Source organism: Saimiri boliviensis, chromosome 4 (genome assembly GCF_048565385.1).
Source record: "Saimiri boliviensis isolate mSaiBol1 chromosome 4, mSaiBol1.pri, whole genome shotgun sequence".
Taxonomy (NCBI): domain Eukaryota; kingdom Metazoa; phylum Chordata; class Mammalia; order Primates; family Cebidae; genus Saimiri; species Saimiri boliviensis.
In genome coordinates, this window is record NC_133452.1 from 131071969 (window position 1) to 131096897 (window position 24929).

Here is a 24929-nt window from a genome sequence, read left to right on the forward strand (position 1 = left end):
CAGAGAAGCCACAGACCCTGGTCTGAAAGAGGAAAAAGCTGGGAACCCTGCACAGGTTTGGGAGCACCAAGGCTTGTTCCTGGCCCCGAGGGGCTCCTGAGGAAGTGGTGAGTGAAACAGGGATGGAGTGGCCAGCTCTCACAATGGACCTCCATAATCCTAGCTGCAGGAGGTCACACAATTCCAGGCTCCGCATACTCCTCTAGGTGGCTTTAGACATCGTTGACTGCTGGACCTGAACAGAGCAGGGTTATCTTGTCCATGGGGGTAAGTCTGATCTGAGCGCCCCCTGACTGCTGGCCTGTCCCAAGGTCACTGCCCGGCTGCATCTGCTTGCCGTGTGACATCAGCTGCCCAGCTGAGAAGCTTGCTAGCAGCCACCACCATAGTTCTTTAACTGGCAGATGCCACCTAACAATTGGAGAGCTCCTGAAAGTGGGCCCCTGCTGGTGTGCACCTACCCAGAGCCTCCCAGCACTGAGTCGCCAGTGCACATTTGCCCAAAGCATCCCCTGCTGCTTTGTCAGTGGACATACATGTGCACAGTGACCCCACCACCACCACCCAGCTCCCAGGGCACACATGACAAATGTTACATTACAGATGGTATGACTCTTGATGCCTAAGATATTATTTTTTAGTATTTTCTAAATATATCGAAGAAAAAAGAAAGCAAACAAAACAAGTACACTGTGAAGCTCTAACAAGGCAGGCTTTCTTGGCAAATTTAGCCATAGATCACCAATGTGTCCACCTGCAAAAGATCCAGCCCTTCTTGCAGTGTGTCCTGTCCCTTCAAGTACGGTGGTGGCTGCCAGCACACATGTGTAGGGGAATCCCCACAGACCCACCAAAGCATTTTTGCCAGCACCCTCCAGACTGTTGCTGCCAGTGAACCAGAAATACCTTGACTCCTCCAGCACAGCAGGTGCTTAACCTGGAGGGGACAAAGGAAAAAGCTATGGGCCTAGTCCCAGCCCCCAAGGGTTGGAGCATGCAGCCTAGGAATGCTAACCTGCATGTTGGTGCCCTGAAATTATCCAGAAATGAAGCCAACCCACTAAAACCAACTTATACCACAGTCAAACCCTCAAGGGCATCAAAGACTATAAAAGTAAAAAAGACAGTAACTTCAAACATTAAAGGAACAACAACCCACAAAGATGAGAAAGAACCACTGCAAGAACTCTGACAACTCTAAAAGCCAGAGTGTCTTCTTACCTCCAAAGGATTGCACTAGCTCCCCAGCAATGGTTCTTAACCAAACTGAAATGGCTAAAATGATAAACATAGAGCTGAGAATCTGGATGGCAATGAAGATCATTGAGATTCAGGAGAAAATTGAAACCGAATCCAAGGAATCTAAGGAATACATTAAAGCAGTACAAGAACTGAAAGATGAAATAGCCATTTCAAGAAATAATCAAACTGATCTTCTAGAGCTGAAACGTTCACTACAAGAATTTCATTATACAACCAAATGTATTAACAGCAGAATAGACAAAGCTGAGGAAACAATCTCAGAGCTCAAAGACCAGTTCTTCAAATCAACTCAGACAAAAAAAAAGAAAAAAAGAATATTATAAAACGAACAAAATCCCTAAGAAATATGGCATTATGTAAACAGACCAAATTTATGACTCATTGGAATCCCAGAAAGAGATGGAGAGAGAGCAAGCAACATGGAAAACATATTTGAGGATATTAGCCACAAAAATTTCCCCAACCTCCTTAGAGAGGTCAGCATGCAAATTCAGAAATCTGGAGAATCTTAGTAAGATGCTATACAAGATGACCATCCCCAAGACACACGGTCTTCAGATTCTCTAAGGTCAATGTGAAAGACAAAATCTTAAAAGTAGCTAGAGAGAAGGGACAAGTCATGTACAAAAGGAATCCTGTCAAGCTAACCATGAACGATTTGGCAGAAACCTCACAAGCCAGAAGAGATTGAGGGCCCATATTAAGCATCCTTAGAAATAAATAAATACATAAATAAATAAAGACATTCCAACCAAGTTAACCAAGCATGGTGGCACACACTTGTAGTGCCAGCTACTCTCGAGGCTGAGACAGAAGAGTGGCTTGAACCCAGGAGGCGGAGGTTGCAGTGAGCTGAGATTGTGCACACTGCACTCCAGCCTGGGTGACAGAGTGAGACTGTCTCAAAAAAAAAAAAAAAGGAACCTAATAGAGGTTATATACTCTTGCCTGAGGAGGGAGGCAAAAAAAGTAAAGACTATCCTCATTTCTGAATGTGCTACAACTGCCCATGATTATTGATCTTTGTAAACAATTGACCAGTTTCTTCGCCTTTGGTTACTAAGAATCTGAAAAACTTTCAGATTCTGAAAGTATCTGAAAAACTTTCCATACTGCAAAAAGGAAAGATATATAGGGTGAAATATAACAAATATGGAGATAATAAAGGAAAAATCCAGGAAAAGCAGATATACACATTATTGGGAAGAGGCAGAATAACTGCAGTTAGCATTCAAATTTGTAATTATTTAAGAGTTTACTAGAAAGAAAAATAATTACCTTAATATTTATGTTAGTCCCCTTCTGTCTTTCTACCAAATTGAAATACTAAAACCAGTTGTCACGTAAATACTAAAACTTAGTCCCTTCAGACTAAGGCTATTCTTTTGCTACAAAAGAAATGTTAATCTCTCTTATTCCATTATGGATACCTTTCAAGGGAGGTTTGCTGTCTTCCAAGATCACTTTTGTTAATCTCTTAAAATGAGCAAGAAAAGAAATTATATTCTTGATCCAAAAACTCTGCTAGTTTTTGTTTCATGTTGTTCTGCTAGTTACTCCAGTACCTACTGGTAAATTATTATTCATCTATTTATTAATTCCATTGTCCTTTTAGAAAATTTTCCTTGAAGTAAAGAATTTTGCATGCATACTTCCCAAACCCCTTTGCCTCCCTATATAGTATCACTTTAAGTTGCTGATGAATTTAGAAACTACATTATGCCCAATAACTGACAAAAATAAATAAATAAATAATAGAAAATTAAAACCCTGAGGTAGTATTCTTTACACTTAATGAAGAGGAAAATTTAAGTATAATCAATGCCAGAAATGTTTCAATAAAAATTATATATTGACACATTACCAATCCCACTTAAATTAATAAACCCGTTTAGAAACCAAATTTGCAGTATCATGCTAGATATGTAAAGATATAATATCCTTTAAACTCACAATTCTATTTCTAGAGATATGCCCTAAGGAATAATTCCAAAATAAAACTATTTTCATGATGGTAATTGGTAAAAAGATGTGAAGGTAATAAATACAGTACAGTGGTTAAGAAAGGAATCAAATAGACCAGAAATGAAGCCAAATACCAGCTAAGAACCTCCAGATATGTGCTTTGGATAAATTATTTAATCTCCCTAAAAATTTAGCTTGTATTATCTCTATTTAGTATTATTTCTAATTGCCTCCTTGCAAACCTGATGTTCCCATTCTTCTTGCTCCACATTACTGGAACAATTGATTAACTTATTTGTAAACTGTTATAAAGCATAAATCCTTTCTGGTAGAGAAAAAAAATAATGAGGGAGAGACAAGTGCTGGTAACAGTTTAAACATTTTAGCAACAACAAATCAAGCCACAGAGAGAAATATGAAAATGAAGAAAAAGAAAGAGTGAAGTAATTGGGTCTCTCAGCCAAAAGAGAGAATACAGTAAAATTATAAAATCTAATAATAATGCCTAAATTTCTTCCTCCTACTATGTTTCAATGATCTGATTTAGCACAGTTTTTCAGTAAAGAATTTTTACTAGAAACACTATTTTCAAAAATCACCCATGAAAATGAAATTTTGTCTTTCCCCAATTTCCTAAAAAACATGTTGATACCTACTTTCTCTCTCTCTGCACCTATGTTTTTTATAATAGACTTTAATTTTCATGTTACTGTTATTGTAGGATGATAGCCTTATCAACTCTATCAGCAAGGGAGGCCATGTTTGTTACTCTTTCAAAGTAACACCCCCACAGAGGATCTATTTTTATATGGGATTCTGAAGTAGCTGTCGTAGGTTAGCCCTTTATCTGGCAGTCACAAAGAGTGTCTTCTAAGCTGACGTTAGCTAGTTCAAGCACTTAAGTGTTGTGAGAGAGCTGGATATTTTTGTCAGATGATAAAACCTTTGCTGTTCTTAACCACTTTTAGGAACACTAGCATTAACGCAAATTGTTTTCAAGACATTAGGTGGAGGTATGACTTTGATTTGAATGGTATTTTCTGATAAATTTGCCAATCTTTCAGCAGCTTTCCATATTCCTTCAACCTCATACACAAGGCCATTTTGATCAAATAACTACATTTCAACTCTTTTCTAAATGACCTACGAGCAAAGAATAAATTTTTAATTTATTGTAAAAAGAGTCTTTACAATCACTCTTAGCTCCTAATTCATAAATAATGCTTCTCTATAATTGTATGAAATTAATGCTTGATATGAACTGAAAACTAGTATCTAAATATTAATAATTCCTCATAGTGCATGTTATCACCCACCACACCAGTTACCTGCAGTTTATATGAAGTTGTGCATGGACTCATGCCTCTAGCCTGGCCCTCTAGCCTTAGGGCCACTAGACAAAAAAAAAACAGAGGGATTGATGATATTTCATTGCTGCTTCTTCCTTAGAAGAAAGAGTGGTCTCAGGAATTCTTTTCTCCCACTGTAAAGAACATGCTTAGTAACTAATTTGTGGAAGCTTGAATGTTGTGTTATATTAATTTACTAGAGTTATTGTCAAAAGCTCAACAACATTGCTGTTTGCTTGGCAATTCTAATGTCCTTTAGCTTTCTACAGAGTGCAGTTCCCATGCTCTGATTGGTTGTACTCATTTATGTTACTTCAAAACCTAATTGGCATATTTCCCTATCTCTTTTGTGTTCAGATTTTTCTGCATTTCCTAAAATTATTTATTTTAAGTGAAAAATTTATTGATGCAAAAGATAAAGAGGACAGATGTGACATGCGCTTGACATAAAAAAACAGAATTCCTAAAATAAGATAGCTCAGATATTTTTTGAAGTAATTGTTCCTGGACCAAACTGAAGGTCGGGGTGCTTTTCCTCATGGCCCAGTAACAAGATGCAGATGAACTGGGAAAGAAGATAGTTTTTATTTCTGTAGCTGGGTACAGAAAGAAGGCCTGGAAATTTTTGCCAGACTAACTCAAAATTACAAAGTTTTCCAGAGCCGATATACCTTCTAAGCTATGTCTATGTGTAAGTGTGCATTCATCTACAGACATAAGTGATTAACTTCTTCTAATCTATGATTAAGATGTGAGTCCTGAAGACCTTCCTCTGGAAGGTCTTTTACCTTTAAATTTAGATTAAGTAAATTTACCAGTAAATTTACCACTAAATGGGTCCAGGTGTTGGGGTGATTACCCTTATCTTGCCTCCTGCTAAATCATGGAGGTTTTTGGAGTTCCTTCGGACCCCCAAGAAACCTGTTTGTGGAGGCCTGAAGAGTTTCTTCAGACCCCTAATAAATCTGTTTTAATCCTAAATGGATCCTGTTAAGAACTCCTTCATTATCTTGTCATGCTGCAAGGCCCATGAAAGGCCTAGGCAAAACTCTTGGTGGGCTTTTGTTACATTCCAGCCTGGTTCTATCAGCTTTTAACATTTAACTTAACCACTCAGTCAGTGCTGAAACAGGCCTGCGTTAGTGAGACCTGGCCTGCGCAGTAAGGCGAGGAATAAGTAAATTTAGTAATGAAAATCTAGAAGAAGAATATAATGAACAGCGAAGAATAGAACAGATATTTTGAGATTAGATACTGAAATAGGAAGAAAAGTAGAAGAAGCAAAACTTAAAATAAGTGTTACTCTTGAAGAGTTTTAAATTCTCATAAAAACTGAAAAGACAAAGAAAAGGCGTTAAACTCAGCTACATTTTTCACACTCTAAAGATACTCACCATGAAAGATTTAGGACTATAGAAGAGGATTGGAAAATGAAAGCTCTTAGGATTGCTTGTTTGTCATTATAACATCCTTGCTCTGCCCTGTTCTAATACCTCTGGAAAGTGTGCTAGTAAGAACACTTGTCTCCATGTCCTAAGAAAACCAAGTTATTTTTTGTTGGTATTTTAGCATAGGGTGTGTCTTAGTTCAGGCTGCTATAATAGAATACCATCAACTGATAAACAACAAACATTTATTCCTCACTGTCTAGAGGCTGGGAATTCCAAGATCAAAGTGCAGGCTGATGTTGTTCCTGGTGAGGGTGCTCTTCCTGGCCTACAGACAGTTGCTGTGTTGCATTCTCACAAGTCAGAAACAACCTCTCTCATGTCTCTTCCTACAAGGATGCTACTCCCAATCATGAGGACTCTACCTTTATAACCTAATTAACTCCCAAAGTCCCCACCTCAAACGCCATTACATTAGAGATTACCACTTCAACATACAGATTTGAGGGGGGACATAAACATTCAGTAATAGCAAGATATAAGCCTAATATATAAATTCCTTTTCTCTTAAGTCTACTGTTCTGTGGTATCCTAAAATACCTGAAAGGTTTCTTCTAATATATGTTATTTCCCAAGCCAGCTTTAAAATTCTGATTAAATTTGAGATTATAAGAAAAATATAGAAAAATTATTATTACAAACATTTTAAAACATAATTACAAATAAACTTTCTGTACTATAAAAAAGAATACAATGGGAGCTGGTATAACGGTAGAGATTTGAAAGGAAAACATGAAAAGACAAAAGAAGATGATGAAGAGAGAATGTAAATTAGTAACCTTCATTAACCAGTCTCCAGTGACCTTTTGCCCTAGTTTAAAAATGTTTAAAATTTTTTTTTTTTTTTTGAGACGGAGTTTCGCTCTTGTTACCCAGGCTGGAGTGCAATGGCGCGATATCGGCTCACCGCAACCTCCGCCTCCTGGGCTCAGGCAATTCTCCTGCCTCAGCCTCCTGAGTAGCTGGGATTATAGGCACTTTATTTCATTAGAAAAAGTGACCTTTACTCATATAACCCATCATACACACCATCCAAAATGGCCTGAATATTTAATTAAAGTGGAGTTAAAATTGACTTAAGAGATGGCATAGTCCCAGAAGATTTAATATCTCCCAAAGATCTATTTTCTGGTGTTCCAAGTGGATACTCAATAGAAACTCAGTACCTAATTTTAAAAAAATAATAATAATTTGTTTTATTTTCTTTTTAGCACTTGGTCCAATAGCAACCAGTAAGCTCCTACTGTCTTTCTTTGTTTTCTCTGATCTTTTGTAGCACCTCAATTCCTGTATTGCACTGACACTTCTGTGTTTTTGGGTTTCATTTTGGTTTGGTTTAGGTCTTTCTTTCTTTCTTCCTTCCTTCCTTTCTTCTTTTCTTTTCTCTTCTTTCATTCTTATAAATCAAAGGCCCACAGAAACAAGAAACCACATAGAAAGGACCAAAAACAAGTTGTTCTTCTGGTCAGAGAGTTAAGTTGCAAAAGAGAAGCAAGAGGAAATAATATTGGCAAAATATGCTGTGAAGACTATGGAAAATACACTAAGAAGTTTATATCACAATCTGAAGCCACAGGGTCACAAAACAAAACTCCAAAGATAAAAGGTAGGAATAATAAAAATGAGAAGATACAGCAAGTGAGAATAGAAGAAGGGACAGACTGCAAAATCCAAACAAAGAAAACACTCAAATGGAATTCAAGATAAAAAGCATTGATATTTGTCTTTTCCTCCATAAAGTTTATTACATCAAAACTTGGACCCCTACTGCTACAGAGATTAAGCCTTTTCTGAATTCTGCTCCTTGAAAGAACTGGGACTTGTCTCTCATAATAACCATGCAACTCACACACATTTATTTTGTGTAGGTCTAAATACACCAATTTTTTTAAAAGATTACCAGAATACATTAAAAATATGACCTAACTATATGCTATCTACAAGAAAGTCACTTCAAATTTAACAATAAAAGTAAAAAGAATGAAAAATATATGCCATGAAAGCATTATTTAAAAAAAAAAAAAAAGGCAGAAGTGGCAATATCAATATCACATAAAGTGAACCTCAATGCAAAAAAAAATTACCAGGGACAAAAGAGGAACCTTATATCATGATAAAAATATCAATACATCAAGAAGACATAGAAATTCTACATATGTATGCACCAAACAATAGTGTTTCAAAATACACTGAAAAAGAAACACCTACTAGAACTGAAGAGAAACAGAAAAACCCACAACTACAGTTGGAAAGTTTAACACCTCATTCTCAGCAATTGCTAGAACTACTAGCTGGAAGGTAAAATAGGTTCGAGATTTAGCCATGCAGATATCTGAGGGGGGGAATAGTTCAATCAGCAAAGATAACAAGTAAATCACCCTAGGGTAGGAACATTTCCAGTCTATTTGAGGAACAGCAAGAAAGCAAGTACCATATAGCTGGAACGGACTGAAAAGTGACATGAAAAGAAGCTATAAGAGAGATTTGGAGGGACAGATCTTCCAGGGCCATCTTTGAAAACCACCGTTGTGACTTTGACTTCTGTTCAACCAAGATGGGGAACCATTGGTGGATCTTAAGCCGGAGTTTTGCTGATCTTTTAAAAGGGTTCCTCTAACTGCTGCACTGGGAATTGAGTGGGAGGCAAGAGTGAAAGCAGGGAGTTCAGTTAGAAAGACAACAATAAGTTGAATCACAGTGAGAGTCACAAAGGTGGTAGAAAGTGTCAGGTTCTTAAAACACACCAAGGGATCTGTTGTCCCATCATATTTCATTGTATTCTGCTAAAGGTCTTGATGGTATCCTAGGAAAAAGAACTAGGGAATTGGGAGTGGGAAAGAATTGTATTTCTGTTCCAAAAGCTACCATTAACCCATTTTCTTGTTTTGATTTTCAGGAATACCTCAAGTCCACACCAGTAAGTTCCTAATATATTTTTAGTACATTAGTTCCCTGTAGGGCTGGGATGAGCAAATTTTTTCTATAAATATTTGTAATGTTTTGTGTTTGTTTTTGTTTGTTGGGTTTTTGTGTTTTTTGGTTTGTTTGGTGTTTTTGTTTTGTTTTGAGACCGGATCTTGCTCTGTCACCTAGGCTGGAGTGCAGTGGTGTGATCATAGCTCACTACAGCCTCCACTTCTGGGATCAAGCAATTCTCCTGCCTCAAACTCCTGAGTAACTGAGACTACAGGTGTGCACCACCATGTTTGGCTTTTTCTTATTTTTTGTAGAAACGGAGTCTTGCTATGTTGCCTAGGCTGGTCTCAAAATCCTGGCCTCAAATGATCCTCCTGCCTTAACCTCCCAAAGTCCTGGGATTACAGGCATAAGCCACTATGCTCAGCCAAATATTTTAAGTTTTGTAAGCCATAGAGTCTCTGTCACAACTACTCAACTCTGCTGTTGTAGCACAAATATAGACAATATATAAAAGAATGAGCATGGATATGTTCCAATAAAATACTATTTTAGACATTGAAATTTGAATTTCATATGACTTTCATGTGCCACAAAATATTATTATTATTATTATTTCAACTATTTAAATATGTAAAATTCATTCTTACCTCACAGGACATGCAAAAAGAGCCAACATGCTAGATTTATTCCATGGACTGTACTTTGCCAACTCCCACTCTAGGGTTTAAATACCCTAACTTCACATATTTTCTCTCTGGTAAACAATCCTGGCAGTATTTTTCTTACAATTTCATGTTTTCTTATTATTTTATGCTTTTTTAAAGACAGAGTTTCACTCACCCAGGCTACAGTGCACTGGCGTGATCATGGCCCACTGCATCCTTGACTTCCTAAGCAATCCTCCTACCTCAGCTTCCCAAGCAGCTGGAACTACAGGCACCTGCCACCACACCACACCACACCTGGCTAATTTTTTTTTTTTTTTTTTTTTTTTTTTTTTTTTTTTTTTTTTTTTTTTTTTTGGCAGAGACAGGGGTCTCATTATGTTGTCCAGGCTGGTCTTGAACTCCTAGGCTCAAACCAGCCACCTGCCTCACAGCCTTCCAAAGTGCTGGGATTACAGGCGTGAGCCACCGTGCTGGCCTATTTTGTGCTTTCTATATTAGGGTTATCAAATAACATCAACATGAGACATATACCTATATTTCAGTGCCTGGTAACAATGATACTTTAAATATTTCATATCAGGCCAGGCATGGTGGCTTACACCTGTAATCTCAGCACTTTGGGAAGCCAAGCCATGTGGATTGCTTGAGCTCAGGGTTCCAGAGCAGCCTGGGCAACATGACAAAACTTTGTCTCTACAAAAATTAGCTGGGTGTGGCGGCATGCACCTGTAGCCCCAGCTACTCAGGAGGCTGAAGCTGAAGGATTGCTTGAGCCCAGGAAGTGGAAGCTGCAGTGAGCCCTGTTCATACCACTGCATTCCAGCATGGGCGACTGAGACCCTGTCTCAAAAAAATATAGTTTTTAAAAAGTTTTATAGCAAACAATGTCAGTAAATAATGTTAGCACACATCTTCTAAGCAAGACTATTTTATGTCCTATATTTTATAAATTGTAATACTGACATTCTAGACAAAATTGCTAATGATCGATGATAAGTAAAGGTGATTTAAAGTAGCTTATCACAAGGTCTCTGTAAACTACAATGGGCAAAGAGAAGGGGGAAGATAATTGAAGTTGCTTCACATTTAATAAATGAAATTTAATTGTTAATGACACAAATCCCACTCAATGCAGAGGCTTAGGGACTCAGAAGAAGGGAAAGCCCAGTACCTACTAATGTGTTTGCCTTTGTCTATTTCAGTGGACAGTTCTGGAAAAATCAGTAAGTTTGGATCGTTTCCTTGCCTTACCTATTTCTGTGTCTAGGACCTTTTTTTCCCAAATGTTCTTGTATTACAAATTCTTCTACCTTAGAGTAGTCAATATTTCTTTAACAAGTGATTTCCTCATATTTCAATTTTAATTCATATCTATTTTCCTTTTGTAACAAAGTAGAATAGTCTTGTGTTTGATTCTAGTTATTTACTACCAAAGATTATTGGCAGCATATACTTCCAGCTAATCTATCACAACACAGCCTATTTCCTCTGTGCTATAATCTGCCAACTAATAATTCTTATGAATAAAGTAATTCCCCTAAGATTGACAAAAAAGAGTATGTGTCAGGACGAGATATGCTTTTGGTAATTGACCAACAATACACATTTTTCAAACTGACCAGAACAGTGAGCAAAAAACTGTTTTACAAAAGACATATACAAGACTTATGAAAGAACAGAGAAAGGTAGAAAATACAGTAGTTTGAATTGCAGTAAAATTGCTATCACCTTCCCCACATTTCAAATCCCTATATTAACTAAGTGGCATCCTAAAAATAACCCTCTCTGTGGAGTGGGATGTGGAGCATTGGCCAGCAACACTCCTGAGGATGAAACAGAGTTTCCTGCTCCTTCCAAATCCTGTTTCTGAATTTACCTAGGAAGAATATTATTGGAAGGTGGGTTCTCCTTGAGTTAGAAAATCCCCAGTGATCTTTCTTTTGTGTTTTGTTTTCAGCACTGTTTCCTGTGGGTAAGTTTCATACTATTCTCAACTGATATTTTACATTGCTTATAATTCTTTTCTGACCTGTCTGTTTCTACTCCCAAAATAGAGGCTTGTGCTTCTAAGGTCATTTTGAAAGTTCCTGCCCTCCAAAAACTTCCAGGAGTTTTCTTTTCTTTTCTTTTTCCTTTTGAGACAGGATCTCACTATGTTGCCCAGGTTGGTGTTGAACTCCTGGGCTCAAGTGATCCTCCCGCCTCAGCCTCCCAAAGTGCTGGAACTGCAGCATGAGTAACTGCTTAGCCCCGAATTTTTAAATAACTACTTTTTAGGAGATTGCGGTAGAGAAGATGAAGTTCATATGAAAGGATGCCACAATCTCTGGCCATCTTCTAGGCTCTGAAAAAGAATCTCCTCCCTGATTCTCAGCAAAACATAATGAAAAGATTGGTTTCTGAGTTCATTAGTTCTTTGCTGGGAATTTAGAACTCTTTTTTAGTTATAGGTGAAGTCCCTCTGAATCATATTAACAGGGTGAAAAACTAGTTAAAAACAAAATCCTATCTACTTTCTGTTGCCTTCTAAATAACTTTACCTTCGAAAGACAGTAGGTATTGAGCACTGACTATGTATTGTGCACTGTGCTAGGCACTTACAAAAGTAGTACCTGTTATTATCTCTTATTCTTACCATATCCCCACCTGGTAGCTATTATTCCACATTTTACAGATTAGGAAACTAACTCAGATATTTACCCAAGGTTAAAGAGTTGGTAAACATTGGTGTCAGGATTTAAACCCAGGATGTCTTATCTCCAAAATACACACTCTTCCCATACCAACACATTGCCTCCTATACTGAATCACAAATGAATTTTTTGTGATTAGTCATGAAACTGTATAAAATGTTTGCAAATACAAATACATATCTAGAGAAAAGCTGGTTAAATGTACACAAAATCCTTTTAAAAATAGAAGACCCCATTTAAATTCATGTTTGACTGTTTTAACTGTTTTCTGAATGCAGACTTCTCTCTATTGGGATTACTTAATACATGGCTCAGCTCTTCAAGCAAGGAAACCATACAAAACAAAATAGAAAAATAACTTTTGTTTAATTCTGTAAATATATGATCAAAAGAAGCAAATGACACTTAAACTTAGTGAGACACATTTCAAGCATTTCAAATATTCCAAACAAAGTATGTCCTTATATTTAATTATGTTTAAGCCTCATTTTCTTTCTCAGTTCATACCAAAAAGAGAGTGGGTTTGGAAAGAGGGGATGGCAGGGAGATGAAGTTGGAAGGGGCAATTAATTTCCTTTTATTTATTTATTTTTTTTAATGAATTTTTGCTCTCGTCACCCAGGCTGGAGTGCAATGGCTTGATCTCGGCTCACTGCAACCTCCGCCTCCCAGGTTCAAGTGATTCTCCTGCCTCAGCCTCACAAGTAGCTGGGATTATAAGCACGTGCCACCATGCTGACTAATTTTGTATTTTTAATAGTGACAGGAATTCATCATGTTGATCAGGCTCGTCTCGAGCTCCTGACCTCAAGGGATCTATCCTCCTTGGCCTCCTGAAGTGCTAAGATTATAGCCGTGAGCCACCTGCACCCAGTCAGGACAATTAATTTATTTTGATTCATGGTACAAGAAACAGTATGCATTCAGAATAATCATAATGTGCCTACATCCCTCAAATGCTCTCCTCACATAGAAAAAGTGATAGGACTGTGATCTTGTGAGTTTCTCTCCCACCAAAAAGGTGGGCTCTGATGGTTGATGTTTTATGTCAACTTGACTCAGAAGAACCCTGACTAATACAAGGGCTCTGAGAAGAGATCACAGGCCAAGTCTCTTCCCAGAGGTAAGAATACTAATTTTTTTAAGTTGCCAGAGAACAATCCATTTAATCTTTTTAAAAATATTTTTGTAAAACATATATTCTTATTAATATAATCTTTCAAATACAATCTTCCCAACTGATTTTTTTTCTAGTTCTTTCAAAAAATAGAGATGAGGGGGTCTCGCTATGTTGCTCAGGCTGGTCTTGAATTCCTGGCTTCATGTGATCCTCCCATCTCAGCCTCCCAAGTGCTGGGATTACTGGCATGAACCATTGTATCTGGCCCCAGTTGATATTCTTAGAAAAGGAGGTTAAGGTTTAATCCAATGTTCAAAGAAAGGTTTAAGACAGATTAAACCAACAAACATCATCATCCTAGCAAACTGAATCTCTTATTTCTCACCTCCTCATTCAACTAATAAGTATATGATCTTTTAAAATGTAATTCACAGCCTGAGAACTATAATGATTCATCCCTCTGATACTGTACGGATCTTTTACAGTCTGTGCTCTCCCTGCCAACTACTGAATTAAGAACCTAAGATTAGTTTCCTAATAAAGCCCACATTCTATTTTCTACACTAAGTATCATTTAGACAGAATTGTTAATGTGATATCTATTTCATATCTTTTAGCTTTAACAAAAATTAATCCGATTTTTAAATTTTAATAATTACTTTTTAATCAGCTTGAATATATTACGATGATCGCCAAAGTCTTGATTAAATCTTTTGATTGTATTAGAATTTTGTAGTATGGGCTACTGCCTGCAATAAATGTACTTGCAGCCAGGGCTTACAAGTCTTTACAATATGAAAGATTCACATTTTAAGTATAGGATGATTATGAGGTCCAAGAGAAAGAAAAGATGTATGAACTATCTTGAAATCTGGGAGAAGGAAGAAAATAACTTAGAATGTAGTAGAATAATAATTTGTGGCTTATTTCTGCAATGCCAAGTTGAAATAAAAGTAAACCTCACTTTATGAGATAGCTGGATTCCTCAGAAGTAAATCTTGAAGGCGGGGCACGGTGGCTCATGCCAGTAATCCCAGCACTTTGGGAGGCCAAGGTGGGCAGGTCACGAGGTCAAGAGATGAGACCATCCTGGCCAACATGGTGAAATCCCGTCTCTACTAAAAATATAAAAAAACTAGCCGGGCATGGTGGCATGAGCCTGTGGTCCCAGCTACTCGGGAGGCTGAGGCGGAAGAATGGCTTGAACCCAGGAGGCGGAGGTTGCAGTGAGCTGAGATTGTGCCACTGCACTCCAGCCTGGTGACAGAGCAAGACTCCGTTTCAAAAAATAATAATAATAATAATTAAATTAAATTTTAAAAAAGTAAATCTTGTAAATCTAATCTATGTTAATTAAATTCAGGACTTAAAAGACGACAGCAAACATTAAAATAAGGGTATGAAGATTCTGTTAGAATTAACTAGAGGTACTTTTTCAGTGTAGTGAGAGAAAGAATAAAAATTGTTTAAATTCTGTGAAATTAGGAAAGGTGTAGCTAAAATAAACGTTGGGTGCTTCAGGAATTCCTATAATATTTAATTTTGGCTTACAAAATCTATATAATGTAGAAAGTAACTTTAGGTTAAAATGAGTCATGTAGTATTACACACAGTAGCAAATAATTACCCCCAAGAAATAGTAAAACTAAAAATATTCATAGCTTAAGAAAAATCAGCTTTTCTGAGGAGTACATTCCATGAAATTCTTAAGGTTAGAGGCTTCAGTGAAAAAGCATGATCTTACCATTCCACACACCACACCCCCAAACAAAACAAAACAGTGTCCACTGGTAGCACTGTCAAAGATCAAAATATTCTGAACTATTTTTCTCAATTTAGCAATGCTTGAAATATATTACCACTGATTTTCATTAGGAAATAGAAAATTGGTTTGTCTAGAGTAAAATGTCAGTAATCCTATTTTAGTGAAGAACTCTAGGAGGGAAATATGCAAAAAGGTTCCAAAAGCATTATTGTAAGTTTTCTAATGTTATTTTTATTTGGATGTCAAAAGCTGATAATTAAAAAAGAAAACACTGAACTACAACATCCCTTTTGTTTATAATTAATTTCTTACCTAATACAGGTGTGCCTCATTTTTATAATTGATAAAATTCTGAAGTTCTGTGTATACCAATTTTTCAAACATCGAACCCTAAATGTAAAACACAAAAAGTCTGATAATTCATTTTTAAGCAAGAAATTTTCCTGTAATACAATTAACCATTCCTCTAAGTTATTTGTTGGAAACTAAGAATGCCTTATCTTGATTGAATCAGGAGTTTTTTCCTCTACTATCTCATTGGGAAGTAGTAATGGCAAGTAATGGGAAGTAGTCAATATTTATTGACTACTTATTATGTCCCATGCACTGTACCAAGTGCTTTTACTTAGATAACATTATTTGATCTCATAACACCTCTTTGAAGTAGCTACTACTATTGCTGCACTTTACAGATAGAAAGTTTGCCAAATGTCACCCAGCTAGGTGGGTGTGGAGGCAGGATTTGAACCAATCTGTCTCCAAAGGCTATGTTTCTTTAATATTTGTCTACAATATTTAATAACTTTTAAACTCTTCAAGTGAGATCAAACTAAATATAAGAACAGTGAGTCTTTGAGGGTTAACAGATTTACCTTAAAACCCATGAAACCCAGCTAGCCAGCTAGCAGGAAGAGTAAACTTCTTGTTGTTGTTGTTGTTGTTGTTTGAGATGGAGTCTTACTCTGTCACCTAGACTGGAGTGCAGTGGCACGATCTCAGCTTACTGCAACCTCTGACTCCCAGGTTCAAGCAATTATCCTGCCTTGGCCTCCCAAATAGCTGGGATTACAGTGTATGCCACCATGCCTGGCTAATTTTTGTATTTTGAGTAGAGACAGGGTTTCACCATGTTGGCCAGGCTGGTCTCCAACTCCTGACCTCAAGTGGCCTGCCCATTTCAGCCTCCCAAAGTGCTGGGATTACAGGTGTGAGCCACCACCCCCAGCCCAAGTCTTCTGATTCAGCTTTTATATTCTGTATTCTTTCTACTATATTAAATATTAAATATTATATTTTCTCAAAGCAAGATATGCCTCTGCTCCACAGCAAGAGCCCACACAACTCCTTGGTGGTTCAAATATTTCTTTTTTTTTTTTTTTTTTTTGAGCCGGAGTTTCGCTCTTGTTACCCAGGCTGGAGTGCAATGGCGCAATCTCGGCTCACCGCAACCTCCGCCTCCTGGGTTCAGGCAATTCTCCTGACTCAGCCTCCTGAGTAGCTGGGATTACAGACACGTGCCACATGCCCAGCTAAATTTTTTGTATTTTTAGTAGAGACGGGGTTTCACCATGTTGACCAGGATGGTCTCGATCTCTTGACCTCGTGATCCACCCGCTTCGGCCTCCCAAAGAGCTGGGATTACAGGCTTGAGCCACCGTGCCCGGCCCAAATATTTCTTTTACTTAATTCAGAGAACCATATTACCTTTTTTCTTTTTAAAAAAAAGCGAATAAAAGATATCTAGCAGAAGCCAATAAATTCATGTTTGTGAAATCACACAGGAATTGAGGCATAACAGAGCTGATTTACCCAAACACGATCAAAGGACCTGAAATTTTTGCAGAGTTAGCAGATATTGCAAGAAACAGTCTGTGATAATGGTCAAAACTGAACTCTGGAGTCAGACTATTCAGGTTCAAATCCCAGCTCCACCACCTACTGATTATATAACCTTATTCATATTCACTTAAGCGTTCTGTGCCTCAATTTCTTCATTTGTAAAATGAGGTTAATAATACCCTACCTGGTTGTTGTACCAAATGATTTAATACATAAAGTGCTCAGAACAGTGAGCACTTGGTATATGGTAAGCACTTAATAATTATCAGCTCGTACTTTGTTAGTTTTGCATAATAAGATGCTTTTATTCAATATTGAAAGTATATTTAAGTTTCCTTTTTCTATTATGACAAATATAATTATTACTTCTTCCCACAATTTTTCCTCAAAATAAGTTCTTTTTCTTTTCAGAATACATCCTCTGTCAGCCACTAAGCATTATTCATTAGCCATAATCCACTGAACAAATATCAGTTCATTTACAGTATAGTTTACCTTTTCTCTCATTAGTCTTCCAAATTATCGAAAATAGTCCAGAATTTTATTGATACTTTCATAATTTTATGTATAGAGAGCCATCATTTTAGATAACTTGAGATTCAGAAAAATTTCATTTGTCAGCTTTAAGACAGAAAAAGAAACCAGTGTCAAAGGAAAAAAATAGAAATAAAGAGAAAATACTTGATATCTAAATCACGCCCTTGTGTTGTATGCCCAGTTATATTGCCAGGTTACATGGATGAAGAACTTGCAAAAAAGTCATGTTCCAAAATCCAGATTCTAAAAAGTGGAGACACTGCAAGGTCTCAGAACAGCCGAGAAGAAAACAAGGAAGCACTAAAGAATAACATCACATTTATGAATTCTGTTGAATGCTTGATAGCAACACACATAAAGGAGCCAAAAAGAGAAGGAAAAGGCACTGATTTAGAGAAAAACAAGATAGGAATGAAGGTCAAGGTAGACAGTGACACTGGAATACCAACAAGACAGAAAACCCATCTAAAAAACAGTGAGATGAATGTACCAAAAGGACAGGGAGCCCAAATAAAGAAGAATGAGTCGGGTGTGCCAAAGGGACAAGAAGCCCAGGTAAAGAAGAGCAGGCCAGTTGTACTGAAAGGACAGGAAGTCCAAGTACAGAAGAGTGAGATGGGTGTGCCAAGAAGACCAGAGTCCCAAATAAAGAGGAGTGAGTCAGGTGTGCCAAAGGGACAAGAAGCCCAGGTAAAGAAGAGCAGGCCGGTTGTACTGAAAGGACAGGAAGTCCAAGTACAGAAGAGTGAGATGGGTGTGCCAAGAAGACCAGAGTCCCAAGTAAAGAAGAGTGAGTCAGGTGTACTGAAAGGACAGGAAGCCCAAGTAGAGAAGAGTGAGGCAAATGTATCAAAAGGAGAGGAAACCCAAGAAAAGAAGAGTGAGTTGCAGGTACCAAAAGGACAAGAAGGCCAAGTAGAGAAGAGTGAGGCAGATGTGCCAAAGAAACAGGAAGTCCCAGAAAAGAAGAGTGAGGCAGGTGTACTGAAAGGACCAGAATCCCAAGTAAAGGACACTGAGGTGAGTGTACCAAAAGGACGGGAATCCCAAATGAAGAACACTGAGGTGAGTGTACCAAAAGGACCAGAATCCCAAGTGAAGAACACTGAGGTGAGTGTACCAAAAGGACCGGAATCCCAAGTGAAGAACACTGAGGTCAATATACCAAAAGGACCGGAATCCCAAGTGAAGAAGAGTGAGTCGGGTGTACTAAAAGGACAGGAAGCCCAAGAAAAAAAGGAGACTTTTGAAGATAAAGGAAATAATGGTAAAGAAAAGGAAAGACATGCAGAGAAAGATCCAGATAAAGAAGAAGAAGGTGATAAAAACACAAAAGGTGATGAAGGAAAAGGCAAACTTAAAGGAAAGAGAGAATCAGAAATCAGTGATGAAAAATCAGAAGACTTGAAAAGGGCAAAGGCAAGTAAAGGAAGGAAGGAAGACAAAAAAGTGGAAGAATAAGGAGAAAGTTTTTAAAGGCCTGTAAGACAAGTGATTATTATGATTTCCATCCTCCGGATAAAAACTATATCCCAGCCATTGCCTAAACAGATTATAATTATAAAATCCCTTTCATCTTCATACCACAGTTTCTGCTCTTCAGAAACTTTTAATCTCATTTGTTTTGTAACTTCATACACAGGTGATTCGGTCAGGAAAGACTGGCTACTTTCTGAAGTAAAACATTTTAATTAAAGAAATGTATAGTAATTTCCTTTGACAAGTATGTCTATGAAAGCCTCCCCAGCCAATCAACCAATAACTTCCCATGGCAAGCCTAATGTTTGCAAGGCGCTGGTCTAGCAATAAGGCGTGTACAGAAAAACACAAGTCAGAGTTCCTGTGATCAAGTAGCTTATAACTATATAGTCATACAAGTATACATGGCAATTTTTTAAGTAAAATCTAAGTTACAAAAGAATAGATGGACAACATAATCCACCGTGGGATGAGAAAGTCAAGGTGATAACTTCATGGGGAAGGGAGTAGTGGTATACAGCGTATCACAGCAGATAGATAAGATGTTGATATGCTGAGTGAATTACAAACAGTAAAAGAAAGGCAAAGGGTAAAGTATCACTGTCTACCATGTCCAGGTGAAGTAGGCAATTCTGCTGTTATGGCAGACTCATGGCAGGCATCTTGGGGTATAATTCTGAAAATAAGATTATAAAGGGATTTGAAGAACAAGCCAGGAATTTATATTTTACTTTTCAGGCAACTGGAAGCATTCTACAATGTTGAGAGGCAGAGTGAGATGAATAAGGTGGTAACTGTAAGGTCTACTGCTGAGTTAAATGAGGAAATGAGGCCGGAATAAGAAAAGTAAAAGCCAATTTATTCAGCTCCCTGTCGAGGTTCTATGGTCCAGGAAAGCGGCCAGAGAAGTCGCCACCAGTTGTGGGGTTTTGTGGGAAGGGGAGTTAATTTATTGGCTTTTGAGACACAAAGTGAAGGCAGCTTTATTGGCTCTTGGGAAACAGGATGTGCATGGAGTGAGCTGTCATTGGTAGGTGGGCAGGACTCTGGGTAAGTGGGCCTTGATTGGCTGTTGGGGAAACAAAGCGAAGGCAGCTTTATTGGCTCTTGGGAAACAGGATGTGCATGGAGTGAGCTGTCATTGGTAGGTGGGCGGGACTCTGGGTAAGTGGGCCTTGATTGGCTGTTGGGGAAACAAAGCGAAGGCAGCTTTATTGGCTCTTGGGAAACAGGATGTGCATGGAGTGAGCTGTCATTGGTAGGTGGGCGGGACTCAAAGGTAAGTGGGCCAGGAGCTATTGGGCAGGGTTTGTTGGGGCTTCTCTAAAATTTCTTTGGCAGGGTGTTTCAAAGGCGGGCTGGGGTTGAGCGCTTAGTTTGGTGCTGAATGTAGATCTGGGTGCAGTAGCAGGGGTGGATGTGGGGAATTCACGTGGAGAAGCCAGATGCGGAGTAATGTGCCCAGAATGATGACGCAGTTATCAGGAGCGAGCAGGGATGAGTATGTCCGTGTAACTCCCTGCGAAGCAACCCGCCTTACAGTAACATTTTAAAAATAGTTACTCTTGTGATTGTGAAAAATAAGATTGAAAACAAGAAACATCATAGGTAGTAAATTTAATTAAGAAGTCCTTGGAGTAAGTAAATGGAAAAAGAATAAATAGAAGAAAATTCAAAGAAGAATCACTACTTCATGACTGCAGAAGAGTAAGGAAAAGAGAAAAACACAATGGTTTCAAAACTTTTGACACTAGGTAACAAACAAAACGGAGATAGTTTTTGGACAGGGAGGGAATAATAAATTGTTGTTTTAAGGGAAAAAGCAATAATATTTATCATTCAAGAGAGATCTGGAGTTAGAAAAATAGAGGTTACAATTGAAGCCATTAGAGCAGGCGTCCCCAAACTTTTTACACAGGGGGCCAGTTCAGTGTCCCTCAGACCGCTGGAGGGCCGCCACATACTGTGCTCCTCTCACTGACCACCAATGAAAGAGGTGCCCCTTCCTGAAGTGCGGCGGGGGGCCGGATAAATGGCCTCAGGGGGCCGCATGCAGCCCATAGGCCGTAGTTTGGGGACGCCTGCATTAGAGTGAGTTCTTCAAAGGAGAAAATACAGGACTTAGCAAAAGCAGAAGTCCAAGGACTGAGTTTGTTATATGTAATACATTGAAGAAATTAAGGGATAGGAAGATATAAGGAAAATCTGCATAATGGAATGTTCCAATAATCAAGGAAGATTAGAGTTTTGAGGCAAAATGAGTGATTAAAGGATAGGTGAGACTTCAAGGAAAGTAAGGACTGAAAGAACACTGTAGCTGCTATTTGGAGATGACTAATGAACTTGCAAAGAGCACTTTCCAAAGAAAAGTGAGGAGAAGGAAGGTAAGCAGAAAGAATATAGAAATACAAGTAAGTAGTTGTGGGATGTGTCTTTCAAACATCCAAGAGAGTTAATTTATTTTAGTCTATTTTAAAATAATCATTTTTAGAAATTTCATTTTTATACTGTTCTATTCTGTGCTGGTTCGTCCGGACCCTGAATATTACATTGAATTCTATCATGGGATGTGGATAATGAAATGCCTTCAGGAGAGAAGACTCAAGTGAACAGGAAGTTGCAGAATTCCCTGGGAAAACAAATATGAGGAAACAATGAGACTTACTTTCAAATAGGTTAAAGTTCATAATGGATTAGAATGTTTTGTATAGCCCCAAAAATAGATCAATAGAAGGCACAAAGTAACAAATTTTATCTTATAAATAAGGAGAAGTGGAGGCCCAAAGAGTTTAAGCAAGAGTTTAAGGTTCATTCAGTGAGAATGCTACAGAGGAGAGTCTCAGGAAACCGCTGAGTAATTAGAATAAATTATCTTTATGGTCCCTTCCAAACAGGCTTCCTGAGAGTCTGTAATTCTAATTATCAAATTATTTGAACTAACTAGATGTCTTCCAGTTTCATACTGATCTGCAATTCTTTGGAGACCGTTTGATGAAAAAAGGAGAGAAACCAGGCATTAGTCTCTGCCCAAAGTATAAAATGTTTCATTAATGTTTCAAGCTACCTAACCACAACCTTAAAAGGGTAGCTCCACAATTTCTAGCACAATCTAATCCACTGGATGGCTGTCTACTGTGATCTCACAGCCCTGCCACAAGTATGGATATGTTCATTTTAGAAGTCACAGAATCCTCAGGTCTTTGATCAACTGCATAGATTTAGCAAAACTGAGTTGCCAGAAAGACAGAGAGAGAGAGAGAAAAGAGGATGGAGGACAGATATTGAACAAGGATTTTTATATTTGTAAATTGCTTCTGTCATCTGTGGAAAATACACATTCAGAGATTTTATCAGCCTTAGTTGACATACCTCTTGCACACATTATGCTGTTACCAGGAAAAATTTTTGACCAGAAGGATTTTCACATAATTAAAAGTGTTAGATTTTTGTCATTCTCATGTCATTTTTTTTTTTCGATGGCTCTCTCTGGTCCATCTGATAGCTAACCAGTAGGTGTTTTGTTTTGTTTTGTTTTGTTTTTTCTCACTCTTCACCCAGGCTGGAGTGCAGTGGCATGATCTTGGCTCACTACAACCTCCTCCTCCTGGATTCAAGCAATTCTCATGCCTCAGCCTCTTGAGTAGCTGGGATTACAGGCATGCACCACCATGCCCAGCTAGTCTTTTTATTTTTTAGTAGAGGCGAGGTTTCACCTTTGGCCAGGCTGGTCTCAAACTCCTGAGCTCAGGTGATCCGCTGCCTTGACCTCCCGAAGTGCAGGGATTACAGGCAGGAGCCACCGTGCCTGGCCACTACTAGGTTTTATAAGGGTATGACTAATGCAACTTCTCTCAGATTTCTGGTAAGAAGCAGAGACCCTGTCAAGGCAATTACTAAAAAAAACAGTAGCTATGCTTCAGCAACCCAGCTCAGCTAACTCCGTATCTGTGTGTATGTCTCACTGAAGCAAGAATTCAGAAGAAAAAGATTTATAAAAACCTCCCTGTATCCAGGGAACATCACACACCAGGGACTGTTGAGGGGTAGGGGGTTAGGAGAGGGCTAGCATTAGAAGAAATAACTAATGTAGATGATGGGGTGATTGATGCAGCCAACCACCATGGCACATGTATACCTATGTAACAAACCTGCATGTTCCATACATGTACCCTAGAATTTAAAGTACCAAAAAAAAGGAAGTAAGGGAGGGAGGGAGGGAGGGAAAGAAAGAGAGAAAGAGAGAGAGAGAGAGAAAGAAGGAAAAAAAAGAAAGAGAGAAAGAGGAAGGAAGGAAGGAAGGAAGGGAAACCTCTTCTCCATAACTTCTAACTTGGGGTCAAAACATTTGCACTCCCACTAGGTCTTCAAAGGCAAGTAAATCATACAATAGAATACTCCAACTATAAAAATTTTGTGAACCATTTTCTAAAGGCCACTGAAAAACAGACCAATTTAAAACAATATTTAACCCTCCTGTAAAGATACAAATGTGGAAATCTTAAAGGACCCCAAAAAAAAGGAAGGGAAAATGACAGCTATCAAAATGACATCATGTTTAACAAAATGATGAAAGTTTTAAGAAAATGCATAAATATGTACTCCTAAGATAGTTGTAATATAAAAGGAATGTGAAACTTACCTTAAGAAACCAATAGCGGTAAATTTTGTTTTGCAAATGAGCTAATACAAATGGCAACGGTCCTCTTCACAAGAATGAATGGAAGTCATACTATTAATCATTTTACATTTAGGAGCAGAACATAGGAAAGAAAAGCAGAAAGGTGAGTTTAGAGATAATGAAGCTAAATGAGAAATACAAAATATTAGGAAGCAGACAATTTATGTAAAATCAGTTAATGTGGCTCCTATCCCAATTAAAGATTCCCTGAGTTAGTGCATTAAAAATGCAATTTCCGGCCGGGCACGGTGGCTCACGCCTGTAATCCCAGCACTTTGGGAGCCCGAGGCAGGTGGATCACGAGGTCAAGAGATCGAGACCATCTTGGTCAACATGGTGAAATCCCGTCTCTACTAAAAATACAAAAAATTAGCTGGGCATGGTGGCACGTGCCTGTAATCCCAGCTACTCAGGAGGCTGAGGCAAGAGAATAGCCTGAACCCAGGAGGTGGAGGTTGCGGTGAGCTGAGATGGTGCCACTGCACTTCAGCCTGGGTAACAAGAGCAAAACTCTGTCTCAAAAAAAAAAATAAAAATAAATGCTATTTCCCCCCACCTGGGAGCGGTAACTCCCACCTGTAATCCCAGCACTTTGGGAGGCCAAGGACAAAAACTGTATAGTACTAAAAAAAAAAACCAACAGATCCATAGATCCATGGAACATTGTAATATGGAAAAAGACCCACACAAATATTCCCAACTGATTTTTTGACAAAGATGCAAGAGCAATTAAATGGAGAAAGAGTAGACGTTTCTATAGATAATATTGGAATAAATTGGCTTTCACTGGACCCCAAAAAAAAATGCCAGGCATAGTGGCATAAACCTATGGTCCCAGCTAGCCAGGATTCCAAGGAGCAAGGAGTACTTGAGCCCAAGAGTTGAAGCCCAGCCTGATAGACATAGCAAGACCCCATCTAAAAAAAAATTTTTAAAGGCAAAATATTTGAACAGAAACTTCATCAAAGGAGAGATATAGATACAAATAAGCACATGAGAAGATATTCAACATCGCTAGACATCAGAAACAGGCAAATCTAAACATAATGAGGCAGCACTACAGAGCTACGAGAAGGGCTAAAATAAAAAGCACTTACACTACCACGTGTTGGCAAAAATTGGAGAAACTGAATCTCTTATACATTGCTGGTAGAATGTTAAAGGTTTTCTAAACCCTGGAAAACAGCTTCTTATAAAGTAAAAAAT

The 24929-nt window shown here is 38.1% G+C and overlaps 1 protein-coding gene and 1 long non-coding RNA gene across 2 annotated transcripts in view; one reads left to right on the forward strand and one right to left on the reverse strand.

Moving 5' to 3' along the window:
- The window catches only part of LOC141584161 (uncharacterized), a 28335-nt gene extending 4570 nt beyond the window's left edge, over positions 1 to 23765 (reverse strand). Inside the window, exon 1 of the long non-coding RNA XR_012517100.1 lies at positions 23685 to 23765. This is a non-coding gene — a long non-coding RNA (uncharacterized LOC141584161). The remainder of the gene's footprint in view (positions 1 to 23684) is intronic.
- On the forward strand, positions 1314 to 19215 carry TSBP1 (testis expressed basic protein 1). Its single transcript, XM_074397054.1, has 7 exons — positions 1314 to 1482; positions 5654 to 5719; positions 8922 to 8942; positions 10815 to 10835; positions 11570 to 11584; positions 17748 to 18586; positions 18722 to 19215. Exons 1-7 carry the CDS (start codon positions 1314 to 1316, stop codon positions 19025 to 19027), a joined length of 1437 nt encoding a protein of 478 aa, XP_074253155.1. The 3' UTR covers positions 19028 to 19215.
- Positions 23766 to 24929: the final 1164 nt, after the last annotated feature.